Raw genomic sequence first — 26,717 nt, forward strand, 5'->3', positions numbered from 1 at the left:
CACAGGGAGAGTTCTCTCATACAAATGGATTAACTTTCTAGTTCCAAAACATCTTGATGGGCTCTTTTTGTGGTAGCTTCTGAGGAATGAGAATTTTCTTTTTTGATACACACCCTAGCTGGTTTTATTTTAAATTCTTATTTCCTTCCAGTGATCTTTTGTGTCTGTGTATGTATTCACATTGTTCCTCACAGAATAAACATTGTCATTAAAGTTGTCACAGAGAATTCAACTGCAGTTTGATCAATTATTTGTGCCACTGTGGTAATGTGGAAAACTATGAGAATTTTCTTTTTTGATACACACCCTAGCGTTCCCACCTGTATAAATTCAGAGTTCACTGGAAGAGATACATGAAGGTCAATAAGAAACTGGGAATTTCAGCTGATGAGGAAAATTCACAGATATCAAGCAAAAGAACTTCACCTTTGTTAGTCTGGCGTCTTCACAGTTAAGTGTTCTGCTGTTAAGGAAATAGAAGCAGAGGCCTTCTCGACTTTCTGTAGCATTAATCCCTAGGCAGTTATGGATTCCTCCGTTGCCAGGACAGAGTGACTCATTGATGAAGTGGATGAGGGTCTCACCGCTGCCAGGAGGATGCCATGTGGAGCCAGTTGTGATAGTGGTTAAAGGCAGCACAGCGGAGGGGTAAATGATTGGCCCAGCAGATGCAGTTGAATCTCCATTTGAGGTTATTTCCTCTTCTGCAGTCGTAGATGAGACAGCTGTCGTACTTACTGTTGTATGCAGGAGTGTTGTAGAAGGGGGAGATTCAGACTGAAGCATGACAGGTGCCGGAGTGACAATGGAGTTGCTGTTTCTCCAGATCTCCTTGGCTGAACGTTGTCTTCGCCGCTGAGCTGGTCGCCAGCGAATCATGATTGTCCAGTGCTGGGTGGGTTTACGGATCACACTTCGTGGCCTTGCTGAAGGAGTGTCATGGAAGGGCCTGTGCAGAGCAATATCTTGCTCCATGGCAGCACAGCCAGAAGGGGGCGCAACATAGACAACACTGACAACAATCCAAAGGATAAGCATTGCTTTCACCTGCAATAAACAATGCGCTGTAGTCAATTACTGTGCAAATATTTGTCTGCAAAATCCTGTGATTAAGTTGTAGGTTCTTCTGATCATTAAGTTTAGAGAATGACTTGTCCTCATTAAAAAGTACATGTATATAGAAAACAAACACATATCAGTGCTGCACTGGATTTTTAGTTTAAAGAAGCACTGTATATTTCACTGAGGCCCTTGATATGTACTTTAACTTCTCCAAGCAAGCTGGATGTGTTTGAATGTTTTTTTTCAGGTAAGGCTTTTGGAAAACTATTACAATATCACTTCACAAAATAATTACAGAAGTGCGTTTAGTTACAGGACTGTAAATACACAAGGGAACAACATGTGAGGATTTTTCTGTATTTTCTCTAATTTATTTATCTAACTGTACAGCCATTGAGGTTAATCAAGAAGGAGGATCTGCTTTCTCTTCTTGAGGTCTTTTTCTCAATTTTTTTTCTTGACTTTGAGACAATCTTCCTAACTACTCCAAACACAGGGAGAGTTCTCTCATACAAATGGATTAACTTTCTAGTTTCCAAAACATCTTGATGGGCTCTTTTTGCGGTAGCTTCTGAGGAAAATTATGAGAATTTTCTTTATTGATACACACCCTAGCTAGTTTTATTCTACATTTTTACTTCCATCCAGTGATCTTTTGTGTCTGTGTATGTATTCACATTGTTCCTCACAGAATAAATATTGTTATGAAAGTTTTCACAGAGAATTCACCTGCAGTTTGATCAATTATTTGTGTCACTGTGGTAATACGATCACTTTCCCCACAATTATAATTTTTGTTTAACAAAAAAACGATTAAAAAAATTGTGTGAAAGTCAAAAGAAGCTCAGCTCATACCATTAAAGAAGGCTGTGTTAATAGAAGATAAAATATGTTTCCAGAAGTTACACAACTTTGGGAGATAACACCAAATTAGATCTGTAATTAAACTGTGTTTAAACTGCCAAGAATATCATTATCTTTTGTCAGTGATAATGCTTTAATATATCCAACAAAAGATAATACGTTATGAGTTCAAAGTTGTAGATGCAAGTATCAGTACCTATTATTAATCTAACTATGATCAATTATAATTTTACGATATAATTAGTCAGATCATATTAACACATTACAGTAACCACTAGAATATTTTGAAAACATGAGAGAACCATTGATTGTCCAGTTAACTTTATGTTTTTGTGAATATTTGTTTGTCAATTTTACTAAAAAAAAAAGTTAAAAAAATGAAGAATCTTTAATAAATAATTGGATAGAATGTCTAAAATCTAGATGCTAGTACTCCCATCTGTGTGATGAATTAAAACAGCATAGCTTTTCAAAAGCTGATCATGTTTTAATGCTATGAACTTTTTATTTTTTTAAGCAACAACTGTTCTATGCTCAAGAATTCAGCTTAAGAATTTCTCTGACTTTTACTCCAAACTACAGTACGTTGCAAGTTTCCTTCCACATCTAGAAAGAGAAAAGGAAGGCATTACGAAACAAGTTCATATTCTTAAAAACAAGGGATCATAAAGTACTGGAATGCAATTAAGAAAGGAAGACAAAACAAATCGGTGATTCAGTTTCTACAGTTTTTTAAATCTCTAAAATATGGATTTGAAAGCTGAAACAAGGACAAAAACTCACCAGAAATAAATCAAGTGATTTTCCTTAGGGTATGTATTTCCTTTGTCCTCAGGATGGCATTTGCTGTGCAAAGCTAGTGAATAAATATTGGAGTAATAAATGACACAGCTCAGCTGCCATATATCTACAGGAAAACACCCATATCGAAAGATTTAATGTGTTTCTTAATGAATTACGGGTACAGTAGGTATACATACTGTACTCTAGCTTATATGAAGAAAGAGTGTTTTCCTCCTAACAAATACCTGTTTTTGTACAAGAAGCTATTGACAGATCACATTAAGAGATGTGTGGCATGAGTGGATGTGGATTAATACAATTATTTGGTTTTCTTTCTTGTAGAGTTGGGATTTTGCTTGTGTTTTACATGTTGCCATGTAAAACATAAATGCATATACAGTATAAAACAGTTCCCATTAACAAAAGCTGGAGCACTGAAGAAATTGAGTTGTGTTTACATTTTAATGGGCATTTGTAGTTAGTGTATGGTTCCATCTGATTATTGCCACAATCTTGAAGGGTTAATGGTCACAATCCAGTAAGTATAATATGTTCTTTTAATTAAGTACAATTTGATCACACAAAATAAAAAAAAGAATGAAAAAATCATTCCAACTAATGCTATTTATATATAAATATTATATTTATTATATATTATAATTATATCTACAATAAATAGTATAGGTAGAAGGATGCACAATGGCACAGTTATTAGCGTTGTGATGCCACGCAGTGCGGGGGCCATGAATTCTATCTGTGTTGAGTTTGCATGTTCTTCCCGTTCTTCCCGTTTTGGTGTGGATTTCACAGTCCAAAGATATTTTGCTCGGTTGATTGGATTCTTGGAAGATTGGGCCTGCTGTGAGTGTGCACGTGTGAATGTCTGTGCATGCCCTGTGAGATGGACTGCTGTCCTGTGCAGGGTGTGTACAGCTTTGCGTCTTGTGTTGCTTGCTGGGATAGACTCCGGCTCCACCACAACCTTGTACTGGATAAAGTGATTAGAACATGGATGGATGTATTGGTGGATATGTGAACGTTACCAAAAGCTTGTTAAAATGAATCATTAGAGTAAACCGAAAGAAGAGAGCACTGCTACTGGGTACAGATTCTGACAAATTAGTCATGTACAGTACATGGTATAGAGGAGGGATACCCAATCCTGATCCTAGAGTGCTGACAGGTTTTCAAGGTCTCTTTAAATCAGCAGTGTCTGAAGAGATGGAAAAAGCTATTTAACTACTACAATTAAGCCAATAATGAGCTGATCCAGGTTGTTAAGCCATACTGGACTGGAAACCTGTAGACTTAAGTGCCTGCCAGCTTCTGGACTGTAAGTGTAAGTGTTTCAAAAGCCATATATGTGCATTTCTGTAGGTCCTCAATCTTCACAGAGTGGGCGCTCTGAAAAGGCAAAGTAAAGCTTTCAACTGTCAGGTCTTACGGTTCTTCATGCCCTTCATCTTACAGCTAGAGCAACAATAGTTCACCACTGGAATCCTGAGGCTAAACGAGAGTCCATGCAGTGAAAGTGACAGAGAAATTCTATTCGTTAACAGATACGATAAAGGCAGCTATTTTCTAGGATTGTCCCGATGACTTACTCTATACCAAAGAAAACCAGTATTGTACAAAAGTATTGAGTCAACACGCTGAAAATATCTGAGACAAACCACAAGTAGAATAAAGCAGAATGTTGAGCAATCCTGGGTGATGCAGCCTTTCGAAAACTCACTTCACGCTGTTTCTCTGTTGCTCAAGCCACTGTTTTTCGATGTGACCTCAGGTGTTTGAATCGCCTATGCTACAGCCCAGTTTCGGGCTCAAACCATTCCTGCCTGTTTTGAAATATTAGGTTTCGCTTCTTTTTGCATCAGGTTAACAGATGATATAAGAAAACACCAATTTAAGTCAATTGAATCTTACTAATGATCTTACTAATCGTCTATCTATCCATTTTCTAAACTTGATCCAGTACAGAGATGCGGAGATGCAGGTGCCAAAAGGAGCAGGCAGTGGACAGGAGGCAGGATACGCCCTGGACAGTATACCAGCCCATTGCATGGCACATGCAGACACAGACACTCGCACCCTTGGCCACTTTTTCCAGCGGCCAGTTAACCTATCAATATGTCTGTGGACCTTGGAAGAAATCTGGAGCACCTGCAGGAAATGCGTGGAGAACACACAGACTCCACCCAGACAGGCCCCCCTTTCTTAACCCCAGGGCTCTGGCACAGCAAGACAGCCACCATGCCGCCCTTTATTAATCAGATTGGATGGAATCAGGTATCTTTATTGCTCAAACAAGTGATCATGTCATAAAGGATATTGTACTGATATGTGATTTGCTCATCTAAAAGGCAAACGTTCTTTTGTCCATTTCAAATAGCAATATTCAGCTGTTGTTTGTGCCAATCTATTTTCTTAATAAGCTTGGTGAGTACACATTACGTAAAGAACAAATAGCTCTGCATAAAAATTAATTATGAAACTTGCAACAATCAGAGGCTTTTTGATAGAAGATTCAAAAGCAGTGGTTAAATACATACCCCGATTTATTCTTTTATGATTGTTAACTGCCCTATGTAAAGAAACAATGATGTAACTTCACCTGCCTTGAGCAGGCTCACCCGCCCCACTAGGCCATTGTGATTAGTGGGCTGGGACAAGTACAGTGCTGCTGTACAGTCTGAGGGGACTTAGGAAGCTGATGATCTGGGCCTTGGATGAAACAAAGAGCAGTGAATTAGGTCTTTCTCCACCCTTGAGAGGCAGCAGCTTGACGCAGTGGTCATGGATACAGGGATCATAATGACCTGAACCAGAACATTATTTTTGTTGTTGTTATTATTTGTCCACTTTAAGTATTCAAGTGCTGTTGCTTTAAATAGACATAGAAAACCTGCAGACCTGCCATAAGTTTCTTTTTCAGATTCCTTTCTTTTTTTGTACATCAGTTTCTGTACCTAATTCCTGCCTTTTCGGCTCTGCACCGCTGCACTTAATACAGAATCTCTATCTTCAGTACTCACTTCACTGAAACGAAAGAACAGTGTATAAACAGAAGCAATATATATTTCCTTTTCACTGTTTCACACCCAAACCTTTAATGCTAAGCTTCTGTCTCTCAAAAGTTTAATACACAGCAGAAAAACACCCATATCGTTAACTAGCAAAGCAAACGCACCCACTAGTACGAACTCAGCTTTTTGATCAGGCACTGAACAAGCCGTCTTAGTCATCTCCCCCGTAAGCATTTGATTGGTTGTGGGGTCCTCATTTCTTTCATATACTGTAGGAAGCAGAACTGGTAGTAACGTGAGGTAAGCGTAGTACGTGTTTAATCAGAAAAAATATAATACAGTGGAAGTTGCAAATATAACTTTTTAATACATTGACTGCAAAGATGCTGTTTTATTTTCAGTGCATTTTTTCCATATTTCTTAATGTTAAGTACTAAATAAATTGTACAGTAAAATGCGGCTCTGTAGGTTAATGAATAGATACTAAATTTACCAATTTCACTTTTTCATGATAAACGACTTATAATATTAAATTAGTTATAAGTTATAAATGAGTATTTCTAAAAAACACGGTCATTTTGCGAACTTTAAGTGAAAGTAACTTACTGAGAGAACTACTAATTCATTTTATACAAATAGATTTTTATTTGCTCGTGTTTTTGTCTTATTTCTGTATATACCTGCTGTGATACTAATTTATTAGCAACTAAATGCATTACAGTCCAGTCTATGTAGGACTAATTACTGTTGAAGTTGTAGCTCGACACTAATTCTTTCGTAATGTTAGACTTTGTCCAACTACGTCGGTAGTTGGGGCATGTTATAATTGCATTTTGGTGAATTCCTGTTGTTACTGCTCTTTAAAGGGTAGCATCAGATCATTGAATTGCTCACTATTTTTTATTTTGGTGAAGGCCTTTGCACTAAAAAATAATTCTCCTTCCTTTCTTCAAAGCTCCATTACTTCGGTAAAGCCTTTTGATGATTTTCCAAAACAAAAAAAGTCTTTAAAAATTACAATAAATGTGTGTAAGATTAAGTTCTTCATATGTTTTCCTTGGTGTCTTCCTGTATTTACCAACAATATTTGTGTATTTCATTTTAAGGTGTAAGATGTTTAAGGGGCTTTTTAAGGTGTTTCATTAGTTTATATGCAAGAGTTATACATTCAAGCATTGTTATTATGTCTGTACAGTGTTGACATTTTGTCCATATCGTAAAGATAGTGCCTTTAATGGATTAGAATTCCCACATTGCTTGTTAACCTCAAAATAGTATTGTTAAATTACGTAGCCAAAGAAACTGATATATTATTGATTTTTAAATAGAACTGAACATGGCAGATTTTAAAAAAGACAGGTTCGTTTTGACCTAATTCTGTTTTATTCATACATTACTGTCTTCTCTGATAGAATGAATGCAATAAATATCACACCTAAGAAGTTGAAACAACTTAATCTTTTAAGTTGGCATTAACAAGAAAGTAACTCATATTTGAATGAGCTAGTGGCAGTGAGGTGTAGACAGGACAATTTGTAGCTAAGTTTTTACTGCAGGATTACTATCATCAAAAAGTTGCTACACAGTAACACTTGTGCAGGAAGGAAGCTGTTAGAGCTGCTTTTTTTGGAATGATAGACAGCAAAAATACAAACAATAAAACAACTTAGGAACTGGTAGCTGGTTGGCACAGTGGTCATAAAAGCTGTATACTGTTTCATGTTAATAACTTAAATGTGTTGTTCTATTTAAATATTTTCATTTTTATAAGTTTTAAAGTCATAATAATAAAATGTCCTACTCAGATTCTTGTAATTTGTAAAACACAGAGCACAACATAAGACTTGTGTTCTTTTTACATGGAGTTAAAAATTGCATTTACGCAGCACTCTTCATCCCAAACGGTCTCATAGTACCATAGTAGAGGTGACTTGCTTTAATAAGCATCCCCATTAACAATATGGGAACATGTGATTTGAATTTCTGCCCAGAGGCAAGAGTGCTACTGTTTCAACAAGAGTGTAACCCTCATTTAGAAACTTAAGAGCACAAGAGAAGGTTAAAGAGAGTTGGCCATTTGACACATTTAGTTTAGTACTTAGCTGCTAATTGGTCCAAGAATCCTATCTCATCTTTTTTTGAAAGCAGCCATATTGCCGACTTCAACAACATCGCTGGGCAGATTGTTTCATACTCCCACTGTCCTTTGGGTAAAGATGTTTACCTAATCATTGCTATATGAGATACTTCTGCTTATTAGGAGAATATCAGTATAAGTTTAGTATGGCAGTTAATTATGTATGTTATTGTAATGTTTTGTATGTTAAGCATACTGGGAGACAATGGGACGGTCATCCAAAGACAAGAGGGATATTTATTACCGTCTGGCCAAGGAGGAGGGCTGGAGGGCCAGAAGTGCCTTTAAACTGTTGCAGTTGGATGAGGAGTTCAATCTCTTTAAAGGTACTTTTCAAACCTCTGTGCTTTCCTGTACATCTTACCGTATGATTCATCAAAGCGGATCAGTTTGAAAATACTGGTTTATATGCATTTGCTCAAAACAAGGCAACATACTTGAAATAGTTCAAGTAGGTACTGTAGCTGCGTCAGCATGTGTAGGCTGTGAAGGAACAAGTAAAAGTAAAACCTTAACTTGTTCCTTTGCAACATATTTGAATATCAACTCCTAAAGTTTTTCAGCCTATTGTACTTTCTATGCTTCCCTGTACGAAATGCATATAACACCAGATCTGTGTGCGTCCAGTACTGGAAACATTATGGCCTTTGCAGTAGTGTCAGTGTACAGTGATGCCTCATTATGATTTCTTATTTATTGCACATCTCCAGTCATTGTTTACACGTCTGGATTGTTTACATTCAAACTGTCTACATGTTTACTTGTACATTGTCTACTGTTTGTTTGTATATTGTCTTGATGCACTGTTTGCACTTTGTTTTGTTTTTTACACTTGTTTTACAATCGAGAGACTTTCTGTAAGTAAGAAATCCATTGTACCAGTAACGGTTACATATGGCAATAAAGTTCAAGTTCTCCCACAGGAGTCTGCAGGGCTGTTGATCTCTGTGCAGCACCAGGGAGCTGGAGCCAAGTGCTGAGCCGCAAACTCCGGTAAGCCCTGTGTCCTCTGTGTTCCAGATTCTCACCATTCCAGGTGGTTCACTGGTTACAGTAATGGGATCGTGACCAGGAGGTTCCCAGTTCAAGTCCCACCTTTGCTGTCAACTTGTGTACCTCACCCTGACCGAGTTACTTAATTTCTTTTTGCTCCTTCCTTTGCTTGAGATACACTATCAAGCTGTTGTTAACAGTGATTCTGCAGCATTTGATTTGGAGATTGTATTGCACCTTCTCCATTTCTGCCCCTTTCTTGGTTTATAATTGTATGATTTGTAATTGTATAATTGTACCGAATCTTTCATTGGATTCCTAAAAAGTCTGCATTGTGCTGTACTTGAGACATTTGAATCAATCGCTTTATGTAGCCATACCAGTCATTTGGGAACAGATCCTCATGTATAATGCTGACCTGGTCAATAGGCTTCAGCCCCTGTGGCAGGATGTCTGAGTGATGTGTTCGTGTACTGTTTCCAATCGGTAAAATATGGCCTGTGGTCTGTGTGCAGAGGCGATGGGGAGAGGAGCGTGGGGGTGAAGATTGTGGCTGTGGACCTGCAGGCCATGGCCCCCCTGCCTGGCGTGACTCAGATCCAGGGAGACATCACCAAGGTGAAAGGGACTGCGGAGGGCATGTCGGGTTGGGCGCAAGTTGGTTTGGGGATATAAACTGAGTTCAAATTCAATTTGTATTACCTGCCAGTTGAAAGAAGCAAACAGGTATGGAAGGCCTGCTGTGATATTTGCTGTCGTACCACAGAAAATGATCAGACTCCCATTACACAGCGGTTTGAGCCATGTCTGGTCCTTGCAAGTTCCATGGTCGTGTACAGATTGTGTTGATAAAACAGAACATCTTACATTGTATATTATTTTTAACTTAAGATGTATTTCAAAGCAAGTATACTTAAAATAAGGTAGCCAAACTTAAATTCCCACTACATGTTATTGGTTTACCTGTGAGGGCCTGAATCTGGTAAAATCTTGATTGTGTTATGTCTCATTCCGCTGTGCAATAGAAGTCTGATCAGGCTATTTTGCTGTCTCCCTAGATATCCACAGCCCAGGAGATTATCAGGCACTTTGAGGGACAGCCTGCTGACCTTGTGGTGTGTGATGGTGCCCCCGATGGTAGGTACATGAGACTGCAGCAGTTTAATCTTCTGCTCAGCTAAAAATGCCTTTAATCACAGTCTCGAAGCAGTCTGTACAGTAAGTGAAGAAAGAAACAGAATTATAACTTTCAAGAGCAAAATGTTACCTGGAATAACGTTTTTTTTAAGATGGGTATTGATTGGGATTTTTGGTTCGGAAAGGACTGGATATTTGGGGCATTATTGTACCTTTGATTGTATCTGTAGTGACTGGACTTCACGATGTGGATGAATACATCCAAGCACAACTGCTGTTGGCTGTGAGTATCCCTTTACTTGCATGGGATATACTGTGATTGGATCTAGGGCCTACCCATTCTCCATGAAGGATGCACGTGCTTTTAATAATAATAATTGCTTACACTTATATAGCACTTTTCAGGACACTCCACTCAAAGCGCTTTACAGGTAACAGGGACTCCCCTCCACCACCACCAATGTGCAGCATCCACCTGGATGATGCGACGGCAGCCATAGTGCTCCAGAATGCTCACCAAACACCAGCTATCAGTGGGGAGGAGAACAGAGTAATGAAGCCAATTTATAGGTGGGGATTATTAGGAAGCCATGACTGGTAAGGCCAATGAGAAATTTGGCCAGGACGCCGGGGTTACACCCATACTCTTTTCAAGAAATGCCCTGGGATTTTTAATGACCTCAGAGAGTCAGGACCTTGGTTATACGTTTCATCTGAAAGACTACGTCTATTTTACAGTATAGTGTCCCTGTCACTGTACTGGGGCATTAGGACCCACATGTCACTATACTGCGGCGTTAGGACCCACATAGACCCACGTTGCAGGATGATGTGGCTGCATACATCAAAATGGTTTCCTTCATAAACTCACAAATTGGGCAGTTTTGTTTTAATTAATAATGATAGCAATATCCAACAGTTTTAGCTTTTTGCATTTGCATGTAAGCAATCACTTCTATTTTCTGTTTTGGAAAGAAGAGTCATGTAGTGCGATACGGCAATTGGATTTAGCTTGCAACAGTGAGGCCAGTCCCAGAGCAATTAAAAACAACACCAGAAAAGGGAAGATTGTTTAAAATGTGCTTGGGTTAATTATAGTCTAAATCTCAGAATTATAACGCTGAAATAACCACCTGTTTAACTAAACCTTAGTAAAATGCATAAATAAATGAACAAAATATGAAATAGAGTTTGGATCATGACTTGCTTCAATGCAAATTGCTCATGTTTCTCTTTTTAATTTTTCTTGCTCTTTTTCGTTTCACTCCACAGGCTCTTAATATTACTACTCATGTTCTCAAGCCTGGTGGAAACTTTGTGGCGAAGGTAGGGGATGAGGACTACTTTGTGATTATTCTGTAACATTTTTGGCCATGGTAGTAAACCCGATATTCTTGTGTTGATACTTCCCTGGGCAGATTTTCCGAGGCAAGGATGTGACTCTGCTCTATTCCCAGCTGAAAATCTTTTTCTCCACCGTCACGTGTGCCAAACCAAGAAGCAGCCGGAACTCCAGCATTGGTAAGCAAGTGTCCTGGTAAAGATAATAGGGCGGGCATCTTCAGTTCAATTACTGCTGTTGTTGCAAAGGCAGTTTGCATTATTTGCTACATTTGAAGAATACCAGCTTAGTACACTGCCTCACAATGTGCAAGTGTTACAGCAGTTTTGTTTGTAACTTTAAAAAACTAAGTTATAGACTTATTTTCATAGAGTTACAGTTATAACCAAAAAAGCAAAATCTTGGTTTATAGTCTTGGGCAAAAAGCCCAGAATGGCTTTCTTGTTTTTGTTGTTTTCTTGAAGTGTTCACTACTCCATCAAGTTCTGTGACAGTAGTCAGCTATTGTTGTAACACACATGGTCTTCTAATGTCTGTTGCACAGTAGATGGAGGTATTTTTTTTAACACCGTGTATGCCAGACTGTATTTATGATTTTTTTTCCGTAACCGATGCCTTAAAGAAAGCTGAAGCTCTCTTGACTAGGTTTCTTGAAAAGCTTAACTCGAAATGAAAGAGGTAATTTGTACTAGAATAACAATTAAACTTGTCCTCATGTTTGGATAATATGCCAGTTGTTTTCAATTGGTTTGAAATATTAGAAGAAATAATGTGTCAAAATAAGGAGAACTTCTTGTCTTTAATTAGTAGGGAATAATCATTGAATTTGCATGAATCAATGCAGGTAGCACAACATTTAATGAGAAGAATATTTAATGAAGAATATTATTTTAAAAACTATAGAATAACAAAGCTTTTTAATCCTGATTGTCATGTGCCTCTGTCTTCTGTGCTAAACCAATTGAATCACCAATCAGAAGTCTATTGGTTGAAAACTAACTTTGTTTTAAACCAAGCTGAAGCCGTATTTCCTGAAAATAATGCACAAGAAAAAAGGCATTGAAACTAAGATCTGATGACAGAAAACACTTAAATTATCTAAAACTCAATTATCAAAATTAATAGTTTAGTCATTTTAACTGTTTGAGAGCTGAGATGGAATGAAAATCAGTAGATAAAGGAGTACTTCAGGACTAGGACCGGGAAATAACGCATAAATAATCCTTTAACAGCTAAAATAGAAAGAAATCCCTCCAGAGGTGTTTGTAGTGTTGGAGCTGCAGGTACAGTAGAGATTGAATTTACAGAACTCAAGTAGAAAGTGAAACTTAACATTGCTGTCTGTTTGAATGTGTCTTTTAAATCCTTGGGGCTTGAAGAACTTCAAAGGGTATCAAACTCTAAAACTGAAATACAATGATAGGGTACTGTATTTGTATGCAATATATAGATTCTTTTTACTGAGAACTACTTTTGTACTACATACAGTTAGTGTGTGAGTTAGGTGCAGAAAATACAGTACTAGTGCAGGCAGATCAAAGCAAGTGTCTTACAGCACATACAACTGTCAGTTACAGGCCACTGACTACAGTTTTGCTGGTGCTGCATTTAAATTTCAGACAGTCAATGTTCGACAGTCTGACTCTTTGAATAGTTTTTGGTAAAACATTTTTTTGACTACAAGCACTACTGTCGATCATGTGCAGTACATCTTTTATGTTAAATATTAATATTCCATTACAGAGCCTGTGTGTGTTTTTTATGCATTTGATTTAGGCAAAGCCTGATGTAGAAGCTCATGCAGAACTGCACTGCAATTTATTTCCGTGTGTTTCCTCTGCAGAGGCATTTGTGGTATGCCAGAACTACTCTCCCCCTGAAGGATATGTGCCAAACATGTCTAACCCTCTTCTGGATCACTGCTATGGTAGCCCTCTTGCCACTTCTTTACTTGTTGTTCCTTTCAGCTGCATGTTGAATATCCACATTTCTTGCTATTTTTGAACTACTGTCTGTACTTCATTTCTTGGTGATAGACAGATACACACCTTGAACAACAGTCTCACAGACATTTACTTTTACATCCTGTTTAGCAGTAGATAGGCATCGATTATGCCACTTAGTGACATACAGATTGTACCTCACAGACCAGCACTGTGTCTGCCTGGTGTTTCTGAACTCCTGTGTATATTACCTTCAAGGATTTCAATGCAACCAGTGTTGTAAAGCTTATTTATAAACCTCTGCTTCTTGTTCCGGGACCTAAACTGACCACAGGCTTTATTCGCTGTGCACTAACAGTGTACAATAAAAGTTTGTTTTTCATATAAGATTGTGTTTGAGAATTAAAGCAAAATGGGGTTTTTACTGGGTCTCCAAAATACCCCATATACAATATTATTATGGTGTATCATGGTAGAAGCAAAGGGTTTTAGAGCACATTGAAATCTTAGTCAGAGAATACATCATTAGGAAGAATGGCAAAGCTTCAGAAAGCCTTAGGGAAAATAACAAGGAAGTTGGGATTAATCCGGGAAAACTTTCATTATGGTGACCACAAGATGGCTGTAGAATCAGATTTTGTGCTGGGTAAGGGGTGTATTTTAAAGGACATCAGGAGGATAATTGTCTTGTTTCACTTTCCTGTCTTTTTAGATGTGGACTTCAACCAGGTTGAAGGTCCAAACCGTGTCATTGTGCCCTTCCTTGCTTGCGGAGACCTGAGTGCTTATGATTCAGATCGAACTTACCCTCTCCAGGTAGTTAAGCACCCGTTTTGTGTTCTTCTTTCTCAGTTTTATATAGCCTTGAGACCGGTGATCTACAATTGGAGAATCCTGGCCCTTTAGTTTTCTAAAAGCCCTAGACAAGTGGCTACACATGTTGAACAATTGAGCCAGTAACTGAGTCAGTAAAGCAACCGAGGGATAGGCTGGAATGATAGCTACTGTACCCCTTGTCTCTTCAGGGCCAGAGCTGGATTATTAAACTATGTATTAAAGTATATGGCATCTGCCCAAGACTTCTGTTTCAGATCACCTTAAAGAAGGAAAAGCTACAAAAACACCCAAAAACATTTACAGCAAATACTATTTAAGTTTAGAAAACACACAAAGAAGCAGTGGAAGTGTATGAAGCTTACATGAAGCTAATGTGAGCAATCAATGGAAGTTTTTGTTTGCCTTGGGACCTTATCCTAAGGTCTCATGTTGACTTTTGAAAATTGGATTATGACAAGGGGTGCTGTCTTTCCAACAATACCTAAAGCGTCTGCAGCATGTACTTGCAGAATTGTTACGTGGAATAATTGTGTGTTCACTGTGGAAACACTTAAGTGCTTCATGCAATATTTTATAATTTAGTCAGACAGTACATTAATGTTAAGGGTGTAAAACTGTATGTTTTAATACTGCCTTAGGTAAGAGCTTCAGCTTTTCTCTTTTTCCTACAGCTGGATCCCAGTAAAGAATATCACTACCTGCCTCCTACACAGCTGCCAATCCAGCCTCCCTACCAGCAAGCCTGTCATCTGCGCAAACACAACCTGTTGGCCAAGGAAGATGTTTCTTCCACCCCACGGGAAGGATCCAGCCCTACGCATGACCTGTCCTCCAGTCAGGAGCTGGAGAGATCCCCGACACCCCCTTGTACATCACCAGACTTGGCCAATCCAGATCAAGCACAGCAGGGACTGTTGTAATAACAGAGGGACTCATTCAGGTTTGTAGAGGACAGTTGATGTCAGTTTTTATTTTATCCTACAAATCCCTGGAGAAGGCAATAGGTTTGGGGTGCATTACCTGTACAGACATGAATGGAAGAACAATAATGGAAGAAGGACCTGAGGATAACAGGGCTGTGATTTTGGGTGGGTATTTCGGAATGTGTATTAATTGGTTAAAAGCTTCCTTCAGGTGTTTAAGGTAGTCTTTTTAAAGTTAAAAGTGAAGGGTGTTATTCTAAACAGCAGTATCAGATTGGGTGTGTCTTTGAACCAAGGAGAGTACACCATTTATAGGCAATTTTATCAGATACAGGCAGGACAAAACTTTTAATACAATGTTGTTTTTGTGACTAAAAAAACAGCTGTTTTATTCTGTTTATGTGGAGTTTTTCAGATATAAGTATTGCTTTTTAAAAACAAAAGCATTGGAGTTTAAAGTTAACATTAACTTCCTTCACTGAAAAAGTTATTTGAAATAATTAGCACCTCACATTACTGTAACAATGCAATGTAGAAATCCAGAAGTATTTTAAATTTTTGCATTCTTTCCATAGAAACAAGTAAGTTATTCATGTGTGATATCATCCAACAAAGGCTTCTGATAAGAAGCTAAATACCATAGACTCAGATTAGTCTGTGCACATGATTTTATTTGTAAATTGTTTTCTGTTTTGTTTTTAACTTATGTATTCATTTTATTTTTGAATACCAACAACATTTAAATAAAAAAGACGCTAAAACCATTCATGTCTTAATGACTGGCACCTGCAAGTACAGTATATGCAAAAGATTACAATTTATTAAGAAGATTTGAAACAAAATAAAAGAAGAACCAACAAATAATAGGTCTTGGGGGAACTGAACTCAGAACTGTTTGCCTTCATAGAAATTCGCCCTCCTTGAGGAAAGCTGGTATGAAGAAAACCCGGAAAGGCTAGTGTAGCTTTGGTGCATGCCTTTATGTGACACAGGTTGCATGAGTAGGTAGACAGCAATAGAGTTGCAAAGCTGAGGCCATGTCAGACAGTAGCAGTAGCCCATATAGATATCCATAGAGGAGCCAGTAGGGATCAAGGCATTACATTCTTTGAGTTATCAGGTGAATGGACAATGGCAAAGCTGGAAATCATTGGGTGTTTCATAAAATGCCAGAGCTGTATTGCAAGCATCATGCTATTGGCAGGCTTCATGAAGATACCCTGGATCCTGGTGTAGCAGGGGTAGTCTCAATTATCGGCTTGGAGCAGTAGTAGAAGGAGAGGATGGCTCACCATGATGGAGAACATTAGGTCACCATGAGGAGGCAGTAGTTTGTTCAGCAGGCTCATACACTGTACATGTCCACAGGTAGCAGGTTACCTGATGGGCTCTACTGGACCAACACAAGACTGTGATCTCCGAAGCTGTTCAGTGGTGTATTTTAGTTAGGTCTTCAGCAGAATGTAGAAGCTGACAAAGATATAATGACAAAAATATATATTAAGATATATATTTTCAAGGTGTATTTTCAAAATATCCTGTCCTTTAAGATTAAATACATTTAATCTTAAATGACAGGATATTTGATTTAAAAACATTTTAAATCAAGCATTCCTTTGTGCACGAACAGGTAAAAGTTTATTCCATGCCGAAAAGAAAAGAAACACAACGTTTCTTCTGTGGAGCCTTCTTTAGGTGTTGAAGGAGGCTCCACAGCTGAAACATTGACTCTTCCTTTCAGTATAAAGAAACCTTTACCTCCTTCCTTTACCTCCTACTCTATTGCAACCTGCATATGCTGATGCAGCTACCTGCTTAAAGTCCTTTTGTGTGTTATTTAAAAAAATAGGAAAACCTTTTGACCGCTTAGAAAGATTTCTGTTGTAGTGCAAAATGCTTTCCAAGTGTTTGATATCAAAGGAATGCGTGGAGTCTGTGTTTGGAACCATATTTATTTTGCATTTACCTTCAGAAAGAACATTGCAGAATGCTTTTTAATACCAACCTGTAAGTACAGAACAAATTAGGGACATTCATAGAATTGTATAGAATGCAAATCAATGTAATTTTAGGTTGGAGAAAAGGAATAGCACTTGTGCTCTGACATGCAATTACTTGTCAATCAATTTTTAATTTGGTAGTCAAGTCCAGAATTGTGAGAGAGATGCAGATTGGGTTCCTGCATTGAGCAAATGCCACCACTCAGTTCTGCCAAAACTTATATTTCTGTTCATTCTGTAGAACTTTCTTGCAGAGCCACTGGATACCATAAATAACCTTACACCAATCTTTCTTAATATATTGTGTGTTTTTAATTTGTCATGCTCTGGAGTGCAATTCGAATTAATTAAAAAAATAAAAATTTTTGAAGCCTGGTGGTGTATGAAGGAATGCTGTTGTTTCCTGAGCAATGTCACTCTCAGGATGCTGCACCCAGCATTGTATAACATTGTGGCCTTAATTTTTGTGGTAAAGGGGGCATTCATAAATTGTACTAATACTTCCTACAATACCTTTTTCAATGGACTTACTGTACGAAGGCTGGTACCACTCTAGTTCCCTCTTCCTCTGTGTTATTGTGTTCTATTACGTACAGATGCAGCCATTCAAAATGCGCGGGCGATACCGCATTATTTTGCGGTACGCTGTACGCAGTCTACAGCAAGCTACCGGTAAATACCGCGAGTTACCGTAAATTCTCCTATAATACGACAAGCAAAATAATAGTATCCGGAATTTCCGCAAGGTGGAGCTAATAAAGCTCAACCTCTCATGTTTGAGCTGTGGCCATCAAAGTCTTTAACGAAGATATTACTAATAGTATTAATAATGAATGACCTTGGACAAGCTGTAAGTGTAAACTCAAAATATTGCCTTGGTCAACATTCTTTTTTTCATTGACCGTCTTTGTAAAAGTAACACCACAGCATTTCGCAATCACGCATTTGTTTTCAATCATGCAAAGTACAGTAATTTTTGAGAATTGATTCACCATGCCTTTCACATGCTCATAAAAGAGATTGATTTAGGAACATAAACATATTACCGTATGAAAACTGTACTGTATGTATATGTATATTTAATGTCTTAACTGTGCCCGTTTAAGTATTGAATATTCATATCTAATTTTACCACTGAAGGGAAATCTTAGTAGCTGAGCATAAAAAGAATAGGAGCATACTGCAACGCGTGTGAAGGCCATAAACGATATTAATTTTGGAACATAAACATACAGTATATGGCTGGTCTCGGTACTTTAAAGAAAACATACACGAAACATGGTTTCATTATGACCAGAATCGGTCTTGAGATATTTTTAACTTGATTTACAGTATTTGAGAGGTATGTCTTAACACCGATACTACAGTGCGTAAATACTGCTCACGTATATGTTTCTAGGTTTATATTATGCATTTCATACGGTCAAATTACTTTTGAGCAACTAATAAGAAGCGCGAAACGGTATGCGTTTTAGTTTCGTTTTGTGCTGGGACTCTGCTTTTAACAATGTCGCCGTGGATTGATTAGAGATATCAAGTACATACAAGTCATTTTTTAAATGTTGTAGTTCGTCTTGTAAAAATGTTACGAGTACATCATCTATCAACAATTACACAGGTTCTGTTTCCATATTGCGGATTTTGGTTACGTAATATTATTTTCTAGATTTCACGTTGTGAATATATGATTTGGGCAAACAGCCGCAAAGAAGTACATTATGGGTTGTTGTTTTTTTTTTTTGCAGTTTTATCTAGAACAAGCGATGCTTAAACCTTTGTCTGATTCTTGTGAAACTATCCACACGACAGTTACAGTACCTAGGAGTTGACTTCAGTGATGTCACTGATGGGATGTTTCTAAAAATCCATCCTCTGTAAAACGTCTTCTCTAGTTGTCCTGCATATGTATTCGCTAATGAAGCTGTGTGTTCTGAGCCTGGATCTCTACATTTCTGTATGAACCAGCTTAGAGGGCTAAAGACAGCTTGTGTTTAAATTGAGTGTAAGGCAATATATGCTTCTAAAGTCATGGTCAGTATTTATTATTGTACTGTGCTGTAAACTTGTTCTGTGCCTAGTCACATTATTTTATAGCGTTTTTATAGCGTTATTAAATCCGGTGGTGCTGTGTGTTAGTTTCCTGACTCCCATGTCACATGGTCTGTGATTGAATCCCATGGAACTATGACTTTATTTTTTAACAAACATTTCTTTGAAAAAATGAAACGTTTCCCTTGGTCAGAGATTAAGGTCGCTGCCTTTCATCTAAAACCCTACTTGAATCCTTCTAAACTAAAAATCAGTGTTAGTGAGTTCTAAATAAAGAGGTAACCAGGTAACAGTGAAACGGGCAGACAGTCTGGGGAGATCGCCCTTTTTCCATGTAAATAGTTCCCTGGTTCCGCACCCCTTGGTGTTTCTCTCGCTCTCTCTCGGGTCACCTGATCATTAGCTCGAAAGATTTGAGTGCTTTGTGTATATTCTAATGGTAGTGGGGGCAGGGTGTGTGGGAACGGGTTTGGTTGAAATTGCATTGGAGATCTATGTTCTTCACACCTGAAACATTTTCTCTGAAAGCATACTAATTAAATGACCGCAGGCACTTTCCACCCCCTCTGCCAGTAGGAACATTCCTATTCTTAGCTCAGCAGCTCATTACAAACCGGGTTTTTTTACACAGCGATACAGCTTTGCGTTGTGAATCTGTTTTTCCGTGTTTACAAAGTAAGTGGAATACAGTGATACTACCTGCTATACAGATACATATGTTTAGATATTTAGACCCTTAAATTAATATCATTATTAATAATAATGATTATAATGATAATAATGATAATCGGCCAGTGAAAGCTCTGTTGTCTTTCACATCAATGTCTGAAACATTTTTTTCATAATGTCGACATACACAGTCGTGTAACTGACAGTTTGAGGTACTGTAGCCTATCGTGTAAATTTCGCTTTGTTGCTGATAGGTTAAGCTTTCGAAACTCTGCCCCAAAGTCATGTGACTGATTTTTCGCCCTGTTCGTTGGTTAAACGCAATGATCACAAGCACCACCATGGTAACTGGGATGTGTAGTTTTTAATTCCGTTTGAAGTATAACTGTACGTACTGTCTTCATATTTGGCCAGGGCTTTAAAGAGAAGGCGCGCCAAAAAATTTCGGTGCCGTCACCTCCGCTTTAAAGGCACCCCCGTGCTGGAAGAATTTGACCTCGGAACGTTTGCCCAGCGTAGTTATAGTGGACATAAAAACAAGAGTTCGCTGGCATTATATAATTATACGAATTACACTAATATAATTATATCTTATTAATTTCTTGAGATACGCGATTCTTTTAATACAGTCGTTGCTGTGCTCTAGAGGATCCTTGGGATATTTCGAGCTCTTGGTGAATGATAAGTGTCGCAGTTTAAATCATTTTCGTAGTTAGAAATTATGGAACGCTCTGTTAAAAGCAAGGGAGTTTTTATGTCCGTTGCAGTTCTTTTGAAACTGAACTTGTTTGAATTGACTGAGCTCTGTGCTGTACCACACAATGTCTGTTTTTTTTTGTGCTGTCCTACTGTACTTCCTACATTGAAAATACCCGTGAAACCGGTTTAATTCGTCACAGCCAGCCCTCCCGCAGAGAGGGGGGTTGTACTCGTTAATGTCTTAGCACAAAGCAGAAACTTCTTGGAAAGATTACAGATTTTAATCGTCTTTTTTTCTGAACCAGGGAAAATCTGATCATGTTTCTCTATAACAATAATAAAAAACTTTATTTTACATATCACCTTTAAAAGTGGCATCTCAAAACAATACAGTAGATGTAAACCACAGATTACAAAGTAAATACCCAGACAAAAGCAAACGCGTTTTTAATAAGATGCTTTTATTCGTTCATAATCCGACGATCTCAGGAAGACTAATGGGGGTCTGGCTTTTTTTCTGGAAAACCATAACTCTGGTCTTGTCCAGATTGACTGTCAGCGCCCAGGTCTGACAGTGCTGCTCCAGCCTCTGTTCTGTGGGCGACAAAGAGGAGGAAAGAGGAGGAACTCGATTTCTGTAATTAATGCAGATCAGTAAATCAAGGGACAAAACAGTTATTGCGCCCGGCTCCTCAATGGGCTTCAACGTGCTAATGCGTTGGTTTAACAGTCCGGGTGTGGCAATGTTTTTTATTATTGTTATAGAGAAACATGATCAGATTTTCCCCGGTTTAGAAAAAAAGATCTGAAGTACTTTACCGTATACTAGTTTATCACTCTTCTCATCCCCTCTTTGCTAAATGGCTTTTGAATCGAGTCACATGAAGACAGAGGTGAAACAGCCCTACACAGCCCTGTCGCAGTACACGAATATAATTATATCTTATTAATTTCTTGAGATACGCGATTCTTTTAATACAGTCTTTGCTGTGCTCTAGAGGATCCTTGTGATATTTCGAGCTCTTGGTGAATGATAAGTGTCGCAGTTTAAATCATTTTCGTAGTTAGAAATTATGGAACGCTCTGTTAAAAGCAAGGGAGTTTTTATGTCCATTGCAGTTTTTTTGCAACATGAATATAATTATATCGTTATTAATTTCTTTAGATACGCGATTCCATATTATATTCCCTTTTAATCAAATTCTAAAAGTATGCTTGTTGACTCCGGTATCACGTTAGTTAAAGACTTCGATGCTTAAAATGTTTAGGGAGAAATGGAATACTGGTGTGTATGTTTTCTTTAAAGTACCGAGACCAGCCACATACTGTATGTTTAAGTTCCAAAATTAATATCGTTTATGGACTTCACACGCGTTGCAGTATGCTCCTATTCTTTTTATGCTCAGGCACTAAGATTTCCCTTCAGAGGTAAAATTCCATATAAATATTAAATACTACAATGGACACAGTAAAGACGTTTACTGTAAATCTTTCTACGACAGACCAACGGACCACGAGTGCACCTGTCGGTCAACCAATTATTCACCTTAAAATAATCACTTTTGCACCAACACTTGTTATCACGCTTCCTAAATCCCTCACCAGAAACCCACCTGCATCCAAAAACTATCCTTAATGTTACACCTCTTTACCCATAGACACTTGGGGTCGTAACACAAACTAATGTAGTTTGGTGAATTTCTGGGCCCGGAATTTATTTGTCCTGTATCTGAAAGATAGCCTGTCCCACTGAATGAACACAAGCCATTAGAAATTCTTAAAGTACATCAATTAATACCCTAGTCTCTTAAATAATCCTAAGAAATGTTGTAACATTATTAAATTTATGGAGGAAAAAAACAATTTACCTGTCATATACCAGTTTTAATGGCTTAGGAAAATAATGTTGTCACATAAAAATAAACGGTTAGTTCACTTAATGAAAATTTCATTCTGGTAGTAGATTGATACCCAACTATAATGCTCATTCAGTTGAGTTTGAGTGTTCAGGACCCTTCAGTTTTATGATGCTGAGAGGTAATGAATCGGAAGTACTAGCTGAGCTTTGTAAAAACTGGCTGTACTATTTCTTCTGGTCATAATGGTATTGAAGCATTTTTTCCCCACTTTTTATGTCATCTGCTCCACTGACTTACTGTGCTCAATCTCTCTTTTAGAAAAGCTGAATTTCCAGAAAACTGGAAATTTGTCTTTTTTCTGCCTCTTTCTAAGGGGGAGATACAGTACATGAGATATAGGAGACCCTAACCACTGTAGACCTACAGTGGCTATGAAAAGTATTCACCTCCCTTGGATTGTTTCACATTTTACTGTTACAATGTGGAATCACAATCACAATAAAATAAGAAATCCAAGGTGGTGAATACTTTTCATAGCCACTGCATATCCATTTTGCCTTTGCCTTTATAAGATCACAGAAAAAAATAAAAGGCATTTTGGGAGATTACAGATCAGTGTGGAAAATGACGTTAGAGATTTTTCATTGGGAAAATAATTCCCAGTTTGGTTTACAATTATTTTCACCATCCTACAATTTAAAATGTACTTTTGTCAAAGGGTGCTCCACAAGAGTAACCACAGATTTTGAATGCATGTTATTTCAATTTGCTACTGCCAGTGACTGGAACAATCGAGTAAGTAGGCAAATATCTTTCTTTCCATCTGAGAGACACAATTGTATGAAATCATCTTTTCCGCCTGACTGTTGCATTTGTTAATATCTTGTTGCCTGTTTTATTTGATAGTTCTTTTAATGTTTTGTCTTCCTTTCAACATTGGTGTAAGCTTCTTGGCCAAGCAATTACTATAAATGATGAATTTGTATTCTTGACTGACTTATGTAGTCATTTAAAGGATTATTTGTTCCATGAGAGTAGTTTGTGTCTTAAGCTGGATCTTACAAATGATTACAATTTACAATTTAAGTAAGTGCAAAACTCTTCACATACAAATCCAAGATGTGATGTAAAATTCTAACAATCAAACAGATAAACAACATGTTAACAAATATGTGGAACTCTTAATCAGATACACAGTTCTTTATTATAGTATATTATAATAAATAATTATCTGAAACATAATTTGAGCAACAGAAAATACCTATGCCATAGGTACAAGTACAACAATGTGAGGAGCTGGATGAGTTGTCAAACCAAATCTGGAGGTAAACCCATAATCTCAATTACCAGAAGATTTTGAACAATTCTTTTAGGTTATTTTGCTTGAACGGATTCAAAATGAAAACTTTGAATTTTGGTGGAAGTTTCCCTGTTGAAAAAAAGACAAAGTTAATAAAAATGCTAAAATAAATATGCATTTCCTTATTTCCATACATATTTCCTTATTTCCATAACACAATTCATTCCTGAATGTATTGTCATGGTGACCAGAAACTGTAAAATATTACAGGTGTACAAAAGAGTCTCCTTCTATAAGCCTCTCTGAAACTTACCAATATAAAGAGGCTAGTGCTGTCTACATTAATTCAAAGTCCATTGAGTATAAGAAGACCCAGGTGGAAATCCAAATGCGAGAACTATTCTGGCATCTCTTCATGACTGCATTAAAGTCTCAATCATGTTCACCAGAGGTTTGTCCCATTCTGTAGATTTGGATGTCATTTGCTTTTTGAGATTAGCAGAATGAATTCAGAAAATACAAAACACACAAAAGCTGATCTGTGCCATAACTGTAAATAATGGCCCAGGCCAAAAGCCAAGTTTAATAATAGACTCTGACGTCTTGGTCTTGAACTCAGCTTTTCATTTTCAATTGAATGACTTGGAAAAGGACATTATCTGCACAATTCTCTGGTTGGTTAGACCAGCTCTTGTTGTAACCCTGGAAAACGGCAAGTGAAAAAATAAATGATATATTAAAAATAAGGGAAGCTGTCTTTACTGTTAGCCTTAAAAATGACCATTTTTAAAAAGAACAGTTAGATTTTGCAAGGTTTTCCAGAAAGTCAACATCAATCATGTCTTCTCCAGTATTCATCTTCTCCACTGACCAATCAGGGATCTTCTAACCTTAAGTGTCCAACAGCTACCTGACTTCTGGAGTGATGCTTATTTGCATTCCTACTATTTTGTTAATATGACGCATATTACAGAAGATAAATACAGAAATGGATTGGGTAATATAAACATTTTTTTCTCCATTAGTTTTTCAGTTATTTATGTGCTTATACTGTATATTCTCTCCATTTAATCAGTATAATAATGGGTGTGTATTGCATGGACAAGATAGGTTAGAAACAGTTTCCTCCTTGTACAAAACAGAGGGAAACATTAGAGACCACTGCTGTTGCAAATGCTGTGCTGGGAGGTTGATCACGTATTCATAATTCATGCTGTCTCTTTTGTGGATAGACACATAATTGGTGCTGAAAAATAAAAGAACCACCATTATGCTGAATTGAGTTTTTGGCACTAGTGATCATTCAACAAACCTAAATTTGCAGCCGCTAGCTGGATGTGTTTTCTCAACATTCCTACATTGAAAAGGAGAGGGAAACCACTAATTTGGCTAATATTAACCCTTCATATCATTGCAATTACTAGATAGCTACTGTACTTAACCGTTCTGTTAACTGATCAGACAATAAGAATGGCTGCAAATTAGAAAAGGCTATCTTTCCCTTTTTAATTAATTTGGTTATAAGTAGCTAATCATTCCCTGAATTTAATTATTTAACAACTTCTGAAGGGTGGTATGGGCAAATAGGAGTCCAGACTTTCTTCGTGGCATCCACTATCATTTGTATAAAGATCTGCTTCTTTTTTGGACCTGAAAATGTCTGCTATTATTAAACTGCATTCTTTTTTTTGTTGTTGTTGCACTTGGAGTAATCCCCTAGGTTGATTTGATCATTACCTTTAAGTTATTGGAGAGTGAGTGTGGTCATTCTTCCTTAAACACTTATGGGGGGGGCAGCGAAATTGATTTTGTAGTGCAAGAATAAAAATTCTACTAAAATATACATTAAATATAACGTGAAACCAAATTAAATAAGGTGGCTTAAGAGGTCTGTGCACATTAAAAACTCAAAATTACTTGAAGACTACAGTGAAGCAGTTTTTATCAACATCACAATGACACACACGATTGACTATTAGCAGTGAAACAAGCTGATCAGCCTTCATTTTTCTAAACGTTCTTGTGTTTTTATCCCAAAAGGAAACACTTTGGGATGGAATAGAGGTCCTAGTATTAGATGGCCTAATGCTTTTGGTGGTCTTCAGCTGTGTGCTTGTTTTCTGGTACCCTGAGGCAGGTGAGGCAGGGGTATTGATCTACGACCTGGCTGTAGATGTACAAAAGTTCCTTCCAGTGTGTCTTCTTGCCATAAACAAGAATGAAGGAGCTGGCAGCAGTGTAGATGGAGGAGAAGAGAGTGGTGAGAGCCATCACGTTCTCTGCGTAAATGGCATTATAGTACTGTACACATATATCGACTGCCACAAAGCAGAAGAAGACACCCATGAGGGCCAGCGTCATCCGGATGACCCTCATCTCTGAGCCCAGTTTGGGAGTGTGAAAACCATTGGTACTGGCCTTCATGTGGCGAAGGTGAATGGCCAGATGGACAGTGATTGAGATGCTGGACTTGATCATTAGCAAACCTGGGATGATGTCGGAAGCTAAGAGATAGAAGCCGAGGTAGAATTTCCCAGCAGAGTCAGAAGGAATCAGTGCCCCGCAGTCCTTGAAGACCCGGGTGTCGTTAGCGGAGGAAATAACAGAGACCATAGGGACACAGCTCACGAATCCACAGAGTGGAATGATGAGCACCACAGTGGTGGTGTGCTTCAGGAATGCATCCTGGATCCTGGTATAGCAGTGAATGGGCTCAATCACCAGCTTGGTGCTGTAGAAAAAGGAGAGGAAAGCGGTGCTCCACACAATGGAGAACTTCAGGCTATAGATGGTTACCATCAGGAGTGAGTAGAAGAGATCCCCCAGGAAACAGTCAGGGTCCAGGTTGTCCATGGTCATCCACAGGTAACAGATGATCTGATGCACACCACTGCACAGACACAAGGCAGTGATGATGATCTCACAAGGTGCCCAGTGTCCGTTTTTGCGGTAGGTCTTCAGGTTCATCAGGAGGATGTAGAGGTTGAAGAAGATAGTGAGCACTGCCACGAAACCGGTCAGCAACCAGATGGTGAATATCACTTCATTCAAAAGCATACTGGTGTCTTTTTCAGTGTGTCTCAGGCACGGGGAG

The 26,717-nt window shown here is 38.0% G+C and overlaps 2 protein-coding genes across 2 annotated transcripts; one reads left to right on the top strand and one right to left on the bottom strand.

Annotated features, from left to right (window-relative positions):
* Window positions 1-5,967: 5,967 nt before the first annotated feature.
* ftsj1 (FtsJ RNA 2'-O-methyltransferase 1) lies at window positions 5,968-15,811 on the top strand. Its single transcript, XM_088624669.1, has 11 exons — window positions 5,968-6,035; window positions 8,064-8,198; window positions 8,796-8,865; window positions 9,381-9,483; window positions 9,924-10,002; window positions 10,233-10,285; window positions 11,275-11,328; window positions 11,421-11,523; window positions 13,188-13,271; window positions 14,000-14,103; window positions 14,796-15,811. Exons 2-11 carry the CDS (start codon window positions 8,078-8,080, stop codon window positions 15,042-15,044), a joined length of 1,020 nt encoding a protein of 339 aa, XP_088480795.1. The 5' UTR covers window positions 5,968-6,035; window positions 8,064-8,077; the 3' UTR covers window positions 15,045-15,811.
* Window positions 15,812-25,705: 9,894 nt separating this feature from the next.
* tas2r202 (taste receptor, type 2, member 202) lies at window positions 25,706-26,695 on the bottom strand. Its single transcript, XM_088623447.1, has one exon. The coding sequence runs from the start codon at window positions 26,678-26,680 to the stop codon at window positions 25,706-25,708; it is 975 nt and encodes a 324-aa protein (XP_088479573.1). The 5' UTR covers window positions 26,681-26,695.
* Window positions 26,696-26,717: the final 22 nt, after the last annotated feature.

The sequence above is a fragment of the Lepisosteus platostomus genome, chromosome 3 (genome assembly GCF_059453375.1).
Source record: "Lepisosteus platostomus isolate fLepPlt1 chromosome 3, fLepPlt1.hap1, whole genome shotgun sequence".
NCBI classification, from domain to species: domain Eukaryota; kingdom Metazoa; phylum Chordata; class Actinopteri; order Semionotiformes; family Lepisosteidae; genus Lepisosteus; species Lepisosteus platostomus.